Source organism: Camelina sativa, chromosome 14 (genome assembly GCF_030686135.1).
Source record: "Camelina sativa cultivar CO46 ecotype springtype chromosome 14, ASM3068613v1".
Classification (NCBI taxonomy): domain Eukaryota; kingdom Viridiplantae; phylum Streptophyta; class Magnoliopsida; order Brassicales; family Brassicaceae; genus Camelina; species Camelina sativa.
The window spans coordinates 6,148,303-6,158,102 of record NC_141893.1 but is presented as its reverse complement, the minus strand read 5'-3'; the positions used below and the strand labels follow the sequence as shown (position 1 = coordinate 6,158,102).

At 33.9% G+C, this 9,800-nt stretch overlaps 2 protein-coding genes across 5 annotated transcripts; one reads left to right on the top strand and one right to left on the bottom strand.

The window, feature by feature from the left end:
- Positions 1 to 1,067: 1,067 nt before the first annotated feature.
- LOC104740100 (UDP-galactose/UDP-glucose transporter 3) lies at positions 1,068 to 3,116 on the top strand. 3 transcript variants are annotated; one of them, XM_010460628.2, is made up of 7 exons: positions 1,068 to 1,357; positions 1,561 to 1,658; positions 1,774 to 1,904; positions 2,002 to 2,032; positions 2,120 to 2,223; positions 2,317 to 2,438; positions 2,529 to 3,116. In XM_010460628.2, the coding sequence occupies exons 1-7, from the start codon at positions 1,254 to 1,256 to the stop codon at positions 2,932 to 2,934; spliced, it is 996 nt and encodes a 331-aa protein (XP_010458930.1). In that variant the 5' UTR covers positions 1,068 to 1,253; the 3' UTR covers positions 2,935 to 3,116. The 3 variants fall into 3 exon arrangements, 2 of the variants coding, with proteins under 2 accessions (XP_010458930.1, XP_087341464.1); XR_015580425.1 differs by having other exon boundaries at positions 1,092 to 1,357; positions 2,154 to 2,223; XM_087485338.1 differs by lacking the exons at positions 1,068 to 1,357; positions 1,561 to 1,658 and having other exon boundaries at positions 1,795 to 1,904; positions 2,154 to 2,223.
- On the bottom strand, positions 3,083 to 6,734 carry LOC104740101 (transcription factor MYB124). Of its 2 annotated transcripts, none has more exons than XM_010460629.3 (11): positions 6,285 to 6,734; positions 5,996 to 6,178; positions 5,843 to 5,889; positions 5,610 to 5,666; positions 5,419 to 5,491; positions 5,250 to 5,305; positions 4,975 to 5,145; positions 4,592 to 4,889; positions 4,350 to 4,492; positions 3,980 to 4,262; positions 3,083 to 3,893 (listed from the first exon to the last, which is right to left on the bottom strand). In XM_010460629.3, exons 2-11 carry the CDS (start codon positions 6,089 to 6,091, stop codon positions 3,783 to 3,785), a joined length of 1,335 nt encoding a protein of 444 aa, XP_010458931.1. In that variant the 5' UTR covers positions 6,092 to 6,178; positions 6,285 to 6,734; the 3' UTR covers positions 3,083 to 3,782. The 2 variants fall into 2 exon arrangements, with proteins under 2 accessions (XP_010458931.1, XP_087341463.1); XM_087485337.1 differs by having other exon boundaries at positions 6,346 to 6,644.
- Positions 6,735 to 9,800: the final 3,066 nt, after the last annotated feature.

The following is a 9,800-nucleotide window of genomic DNA, read 5'->3' as shown; positions in this document are numbered from 1 at the left end:
AGCGACGAAACCAAGATATTGTACTTGGAGCTGAAGTTTAAACACTAAAAAAAACCCTTCTTTAGTGTGTTATCAATTCTCGTAGACAGTGGATCTCCAATTTAAAAACTTGCGCCTACCGCGTTTATCCATATACACTATTTGACAAATCCAAATTGATAACAAAATATTGTGGTACTTTTCGTCTTGTAGTTAGTTGGCCAGATGATGAATATGATAGAAATTATCACATACAAATAGAGAGATTCCACTTTAGTTTCAGATATATAAATTAATTTTTAAACGTCGAACTATCATAACGATGTGTGTTATACTATAATAGTACTGAATCATTAGATCATGGATAACTAAACAACTAAACTCGCAGTAGAATCAATATATTTGTAACCGTAGATGTAAAGCATGGTAATTAAGCATCATTTATATTTGAAAATATAATGCAAAGTAGCGGTGGTTAACGTCTTCGTTTTTCAATTAATATCCTATGCAGTATGCATTGACCCAAGAAAAACTACTCAAAATCATACTCACATTCCTGTTGAAGGGCACATTATTCTTATTTTCTTTTTTGTCTTTGACGTACTATATATTAAATATTAATCCAAATCAATCTGACCAAGTCTCTCTTGTATACACTATTCACTCATAAACATGTGAATGAGTAATAATTCACTCCTTTGACTCTTCAAACCAGATCATACAGATTCCTTTTTCCTCTTCTACATGCATTCGTTACGAGAATTACAATATACAAAAAAAAAGATTACCAAAACCACGTTCAACAATATGCATGAGTGCCAACTCTGTCCGCAAAATGTGTACCTAAACTATTCATAGGTCATCGCAAAATTAAATAATTTAACCATTCGTACATCTACGGGGGGGGTGTGTAGTTTAGTTAATAAAAGGCCCAAACCCAAACTGTTAAACAAAAACGGCACGTAGTTGCAGTTTCTATCTCAGACATGGATAGCAGTGTATGTGACTTGGATTCGAGAAATTAATCCACGTCTAACAGCCAATCAAAAATGTCATGTCATATTATACATCCAATAAAATAATTACACGTGGAACATCTACGTCTCTCTCGCAGTCTTGCGCCTCCGGACACTGCCATCATAACTCCCGTAGTTCCCACTTGAGATCGATCTCATTAATTTCGATCGCATAACTTAAAAAAAAAACGTAAAAGAAATTGAAAAATTTCGAAATTGTTGCCGGAAGTACCACCGGAGAAAATTTTACAAGCGACAATGGAATCTCACGGTTCCGGTCTCCGGAGAGTTCTATTGTTGTCTTTCTGTGTCGCCGGGATCTGGGCTGCTTACATTTACCAAGGCGTTCTTCAGGAGACCCTGTAAGTAAAAAAGCAAAAGAAAATTCTTAGGGCCGTCGAATTGATCATTCGTGTTTAGCTCTTTTGATTATTTCTCTCGATTCTCTTTGTTCGAGATTGTTGCTATTCTAGGAATCCCCTTGTTGGTGATATATGCTTTTTGCAGTACAAATTTGTGATTTGGGAATTTATAGAACTGTAGCTGATGGAACTCACGCTTTTAGGTCCACTAAGAAATTTGGAGAAGATGGGAAAAGATTTGAGCATCTTGCGTTTCTGAATTTGGCTCAGAATGTAATCTGCTTGGTTTGGTCTTATATAAGTAAGCATTCCAATTCCAATGTTTACTCTTTTATTCATTAGATGTATTATGTATAGCAGAAGAGTAGATGAAGCTGATATATTTTTTTTGTTTGGAATTATTTGATTATGGGCAGTGATTAAGCTCTGGTCCAATGGAGGTAGTGGTGGAGCACCATGGTGGACATACTGGAGTGCTGGCATTACTAATACTATTGGTCCTGCCATGGGCATTGAAGCTTTGAAGTATATTAGTTACCCTGCTCAGGTAATTTTCAGGCTTCTTTAGACATGGTACACTATGGTAGTGTAATGATTACTTGAGGTTTTAACCTTTCTTTATGCGCAAATCTTGCTTTCTGCAGGTACTTGCAAAATCTTCCAAAATGATTCCAGGTGAGGTGTCAATTTAGAGCTTCAAATCATTATCTCGCTCAACTCTTGCTATGTGTATCCTATAGATGTTTTTTTTCCTTCATGTAGTTATGCTGATGGGATCCTTTGTTTATGGCATAAGATACACCTTGCCTGAGTATCTTTGCACCTTTCTTGTTGCGGGAGGAGTATCCATGTTTGCCCTTCTTAAGGTAAGGCAGATCTGCATTCAGGAACGTTGATCATAACATTTGTTCTACTTTGTATCTGGAATATGTAGCAAACTGTCATTGAATTGGTTTCAGACAAGCTCTAAGACCATCAGCAAGCTGGCAAATCCCAATGCACCCCTTGGCTATGGGCTTTGCTTCTTAAACCTTGCCTTTGACGGATTCACAAACGCCACCCAGGATTCCATTACCGCAAGGTATGATTCTTAACGTTCTGTTAGAAACTTTATCGAGTCAGAATATCAAGTTTTTCATTTGGACATAAACATCGTAACACATGGATGCAGGTACCCCAAAACTAATGCATGGGACATAATGCTTGGAATGAATTTATGGGGAACTATATACAACATGGTCTACATGTTTGGACTGCCACATGGTAGCGGATTTGAAGCCATCCAGTTCTGCAAGCAACACCCTGAGGCAGCATGGGACATTCTAATGTACTGTCTATGCGGCGCAGTGGGCCAAAACTTCATCTTCTTGACAATTAGCAGATTCGGGTCTCTAGCTAACACAACCATAACCACAACCCGAAAGTTTGTAAGCATTGTGGTATCGTCAGTGCTGAGTGGGAATCCATTATCCCCCAAACAATGGGGATGTGTGTCGATGGTGTTTGGTGGATTATCTTACCAAATTTACCTGAAATGGAGGAAGCTGCAGAGAATGCAAAAGAAGAAAAAGACTTGAAGCTGAGAATGAAGTTCCAGATTTTTGATTCTTCACAAAAAATTGTTTTTGATTTGGGAACAGTTTACTACAAACTGAAAGTTAGAGAGAAGAAAGCTTAGTCACATTAGCAAAATGTAAACTAATACATTAGTAGAAAACTTATATATATCAAAACCAAAATCAAATCATATTTCCACTCATATGTCTTTACAACCATATGCTGCAATACAATATCCTAGGAGGAAAAACAAGTTTTAAGTTCTGTTGTCTTCTTCTTCTTCTTCTGCCATGAGAGAATAGCAACAGATGAACAGGTAAAACTTGACCCTTTTCTGAGTTTTTCTTTTGGTCCTACAGTTACACTCTGAAAGACTTCTTTATATATATATGTGATAGAGATTCTGTACAGAGATGATGAAAACAAATCAAGAAATCAAGGGAAAATGCTCAGATGATGTATCTGATTATGACCCTTAAGAGACAAACCAAAGAATATTTCTTAAAGACAACACTGGTGCCTTCCTTTGTAGATGGCTTCCTTATATTTTTAGTAAGAAAAGAAAGTGAAAGCTGAATCTGAGTATATGGCAGATTCTTGAGAGCTTTCTTTTGATTGGGGCTAGAATTGTTACCGTTAACATTCTAGGACCAACGTAGAAACTTTTTTAAAAAAAACCCTGAGGAAGGAATGCAGATCATGGCATGCCCGCTTCACAAAAACTTCCAGGCCGATATGGCTGCAAAACCTAAAATGAAATCTAAGCAAAAGTGGGGAAAAAAATCACGTCTCCAAGGAGACAAAGCTGCGGTTTATGGTATGAGAGAGATGGATCAAAGACGGTTGGTTGGTTGGTTGGTTGGTTGGTTTACAAGCTATGAAGAAGTACTCTTTTGCAAGGGGGTGGTTTTGAAGAATTAGCACTTGGACATGGAGAAGAGGACTCAATCCCAAGTGTTTTTAGAAGGAAGCTCCTCTCCTGCAAAAGCAATCAGTCTTTCAAGACTCAATCTTTGATCAACGCCTAAGTAGGGTATGTATGATAAACATGAATGATGAGCTTACACTTTCAGAGAATTGTGGACTTGGGATACCATCTGCTAGAGATCTGAACAATGGTGTGACCTGAATAGGCGAGCTGAACTTTTCTTCGCCCGAGATAGGCAAATCCTCATCAGGATTTTTTGGGACATCACAAGCTGAGAGGGACTCCTCTACAACTTGTTTATTTTCAGTCTGAGTATCTGATGATGATGGTTGTGTTCTATTATCACCAGACTGATCCAGTATGATGGTTGATCCTGAACTATACTCAGAGCTAGCTGGTGAGTCATGAAGATCAGGTTGCCTAAGGACATCGTCAAATGAAAAGGTTAGACAATCAAAACCTTAAGATGAACACAAAAGTTATGTGGTGACTAAAAGCTATTTTCACCTCCAAGATGGCTGATTGTCTTCATAACCACTCCTCAAATCCTCTATAAGGTCCTTAAATTCCTCGATTTTAAAATCGAAATCATGTATTCCATATCTGAATATATCATTTTCCTTGCCTTTATTCGAGAAATCCTGAAGGACCTGGACATATACATACAACAAGAGAGAGATTTAAGTCATGAAGCTTGAAAACTTTTTTGCAATTTCGTTATGTTTTGAAGTTTTGGTTTCTTGGTCTACCTTCCAAGCATTCTCCATGCTTTGTTCTCTGTTGTCTGCATTAACTTTTTGCGCCAAGGAGCTTAGAAGTTCAGCTTGTTGCATCAAAGCCGCCACTTTTGGATCATCCTTCTTAAGAAACATCGCTTCACCATCACTCTCCTTCACATTGCTTGTTTGATTCTGGTCCTCCAAGCTATCATCAATACCTATGGCATTGCGTGCCAATACAGAAAATGGTGACCTCATGTTCTGTTTCATACAAGACTCAGGCTTTCCATTGTTACTGATATCTGTGAGATCTAGAATCTGACTTCTCCTGTATAATAATAACCAACAAGCACGCAAAATGTGTGAAGATACTTGGGTAGATTTATGTTTATTAGAGCAAAACGAAAACATACCTCAATCTCTTAGCGAAAGGAGCTTCATTCTCGGCTTTTTGCGGTGTACTAATACCTTCTAAGAACAACATTCTTTTGCTGGTTGAGTTGTTGTTCTCTATAACCATGGCTTCATGCTTGGCCCTCTTCTTACAAAGTGTTGTAAACCTGTTCTTCACAGCATTATCCGTTCTACAGCACACACACACATACAAGAACAGAACATTAGTTTAATCACTCTGGTCTTATAATGATAGACTTCACCCACCATTAAAGCTTGAGCACTTTGATTCTACCTGCCTGAAACCACCTTGGCTATCTCAGTCCATCTATTCCCAAATACTCTTTGTGCCTGATAAAATCACACACATGAACATAAAAGATCAGATCACATAAACCACAAAAACACCACACTAAAAAAAAAAATGTTTTATAATGTAATGAAGTTTGTGCAAGTGAAGTCACCTCACACAAAAGCATATCTTCTTCAGGGGACCAACCTCCTCTCTTGAAATCAGAGTTCAAATATGTATACCATCTGCAAACAAATATCCATCTCTGGATTCAATAAACAAAACACAGAGAGAGAGAGAGAGAGAGTTTTGGCACACACAAAAAAAAAACAGATCAGTTCATCAATAATGATATGAATGAACCTTCTTCTGCATTGTCTTGTGCTTTTATCTTTGAACTTAGATGCAATGATCGCCCAACTAATATCATCAAAAAACACAAACAAAAACAATATAATCAACAACCTTTTTAAGAATAATCCTTCTTTTCAAAAACAAAAACAAAAACAAAAACTTTCTCAAGCAATAAAAAAAAAATAACTTTTTTCCGAGAAAATAAATAGAAGAAGAGAGTGAAATGAATAATGAAAGCTCACTTTTCAGTTCCGTGTAGAGTAATCTGTTCTCTTAGTATAACATCCTCCTGCAACTCCATACACCCATTTCAGAATCAATCAAGAACAGAGCAATACTACTATACATAAAAAAAAAAAAAAAAAAAAAAACAGAGATTCATCATATACACACACCTCTTGTGACCAAGAAACAATATGACGTTCCTTTTTCTTGGAATCTTGGTTGTTGTTCATATTCTTCTTTTTTTTCTTCTTCGTCGTATCTTCCATTTTTTCGTCTCCTTCTTCTTCTTTTACTTCCTCTGTCTCTTTCTTACTCTATATATCCTCTCTCTCTTTCCTTCGACGCTCCGTTACCTTTTTAAAAAAATATACAACTCTTACACACACACACACAATGACTGCTTCAACTTTTTTTCCAGGAAAATAAAAAGAAAAATCAAGAAAAGAAAAAAAGAAAAACCTAATTAAAGACAAACTCTGAAAAGGAACTCATTTTCGTCACTCAATACTCTCAAGTTTACCCTGCTTTATTTTATTCTCCACTTCATTCCTCTGTTTCGATATATATATATTTATATATATAATTTGTGTTTACAGAGATCGAGTTTCTCCAAAACGGCTAAAAGAAGAGAGAAATAAATGGCTTCTTATTATAAGAAAACTTTTTTTTCATTTGTTGAGTCATTCAAGAAGTATGAACACATGTGTCTCGTTTTATCAAATTCAAAAATACGAGAGAAGAATAAATTATAAAGAACCCATTTTCTTTTTTTCTTGATTATATATATGTCTTGAAGTAATTTTATTTCTCTCTCCACATGAAAACCATTTTGTAGAACTTGTATAAATATATATTTTAAAGAAATAAAAATAGGAAAGCCAACGGAAGGAAGAGTAAGTGCGCGGGTATGAAGGCAACGTTTGAAAAAAATATACTAATAAAACGCTGAAACCCATGACCTTGTTCTCCATTACTGCCTCCTCTCCTCTCTTCACCAATTATATGTTTCTTTGTCTTTCTTTCTTTTTGTAAATTTTCCTTTTGTTTTTATTTTATAGACTCTTCTATTTTGGTTTATTAATTTACATCTAGTAGTAAGTTAGTCCATTGCCATTGGGTTTTGTTAAACTATACTAGTAGATAGAATAGAAGATATTATTGTAAGAAAAACACTTGCCATTATCTTAAGGTACTAGTGTCGTCTAACTTGAGTTTTGTGGAGAACATGATTACTTTTATGGGTTTCCTACACCGGGGGGTTTTTTTTTAATAAGAAAAAGTTTGGTTCAGTATATATTGGCACAATATATGGTTACATTTATAATGTGTATATAAATATGTATATCAGTTGTTATGAAAGGAATGACATATTTGTTTCGAGGCATGTACAACAAAGTTTTAGTTCCAAGTACGATTTAATGTAAAAGTATTCTTTTAGTTGTTTGGAAGGCCTTTTACTTTAATGATTTCTCGTAAAATTCACATAGTAATTTGTTTAAATTTAAATATATTATTATATATATACTATAGAATGTATATTTGAAAAGAAGTGAGAGTAAACAAAATTTAGAAAATGGAAAAGAAAAAAAGTATATTGGATTTGGAAAAGAGAAAATAAAAAGATGGTTGAGATTGGCAACACTTCGTTGGTGTTTTGTTAAAGAGGGTACATGACAAGTAACGTGTGATTCAACGGCCATTATTCGTTTGATTTCGATTCCTTCAGCTTTCAAATTTTAAAAAAACTCCCAAAATTTTATTTATTTTAATCTCAGACATATGCATAGAGAAGCTTATTAGAAAGTCATGTCCAATGAGCTGTTTCAATTTAATTGAGATAGACCCAAACGACCAGTCACGACGAATGCAATTAATTTTGGTAACTACTTGCTACCCTCTCTATAGTCTAGTCTTTTAGTGTGTGTGTACAGATGAACGAAGTAAACAACCAAATAAATAGTTGAAATTTGAAGTCACTCATTTCTCACTCTTTCGAGAAAATGATTTACTTACTTTTGAAAAAATGAGCTGGATTAGTGGTTTTTCTTGTATTTATTATAATCAGGACGATCATGTTTCCCATGTTTTATTAATATTTAACTTTAAATAAATAAATAAATATTAAAGAGAGAAATAATCTATGTTGCATGGAAATTCTTTTTGAGGTCCGTTTCCCGTTTTCGAAACGTTTCGGAAACGAAAACTTCTGGAAACTCGGAAACAAGACACAAAAATACGATTCTTAGAAATTTATTTTTCGAAATACGATGGAAATTTTATTTCCGTTTTAGAAACAGGAAGGAAACCTTTTTTTAGTTTAAAACTTAATAAATAAATAAATTGGAAATATAAAACTTTATAATAGATATAAATATATAATATTATTAGTGTTTTAATCAGACTTTTTAAAATTTATATTTTGAAGCTTTGTTGTTTGAAACTTTTTGATATGATTTTTATGTTTAGTGTTTTATTATATATCTATAAATATATATATATATATAGATATAGATATACATGTATATATCCATATGTTTCCAAAACGTTTCCATTTCCTAATTTTAGAAAAAAATCATTTTCCGTTTCCGAAACGTTTTGCTTTCGCATATCCGTTTCCGTTTTCATGCAACCTACGAAATAATCAAGTTTTGATATTATTTCGAAATTTATATTATTTCGAAATTAAAAAATCAGTTTTGACAACAAAAACAAGAATAGTTAATGAGTTATGAACTGTCGAGTTTTAATTGGAACATGAGATACAAGCGATACATGTAGCGCGTTGGTGCCTTTGGATTTGAACTAAGACAGCGAAGCGCACCTCTGACATATCACATTTTATAAACAGTTGCTGTAAGAAAAAAATTGTATTATTTTACTGTTACTTAATTGTCTTTTGTCCACATCCTTTGTGAATTTATTTTTATATATTCGCTTTTTGTAATTGATTCTCTCAATTCTATATAGTTAGTACGTTTTATTCTTCTCTTCTCAGTTTCTATTTTGTATTTTTACTCTATTAAGTATCAATTAGTGCATGCAGTAACATACGATTATATAAGTGTCAACTAGTGTATCTGTGCATGCAGTAACCTATGAGATTAGCAATAAAGACTTTCTAAACCAAGGATTGAATGAAACTTCTCTTTTATTATTAAGTGGAAGTGCTTTTTAAAGATTTATTATTTTTAAACCAAAAAGTTTCGAACCGAGTCATAACTAGACGAAATGTTATAACACGTGATATTTTTGTTCTGTATAGTAGAATTTGGAAATGGTTCAAATTCATCATATCTCAGCTATCGATTTATATTAAACGTTATAGTTTTATGCTAACTTCATTTGGAAAAATTTCGGTAGCCGATAGCATATAAAGATTTTTGTTTTCGTATCCTTAATTAGATCTCATTCAATTAGTTTCTTTCGAAAAGACATTAAAAACATCTTAACAAAGAAAAAGATAAACATTTCAGGTCAATCTTGGGTCCTATTTCAGCCCATTTTATTACTGAATAACAATAATACCTATATATTATATTCTTATAATAATACCTATGTGCATGTTTATACTACAATTCTACATATTTGTACGAACGTACGTACGTACTACGTACGTGTTGTATCATTCTTCGATCACGGCCATCCATGTAGTGCCTAGCTATCAAACTATGTAGAATACATTAAGAATATTTTGAATGAAAATGATACGTGAATTAACGTAACTCTCAACGATACCTTAGTAAGTACTCTCAATAAATAGGAGATGTACTAATTATAAAAGATGATTTCGATTTGTAACTGACTGATGTATGCATATGGAGACAGTGAGACACAATACAACTAATAGTATACTTTTATGTATCATCATCCATATGTCCATTGTCCAAGAAAAGAAAGAAAAGCACATGAGCATTGTGCCAAGTGCATGTCAAGGAAAAGTCAAAAGATTCAATTTTAGTAGTAAGCGGACCAAAC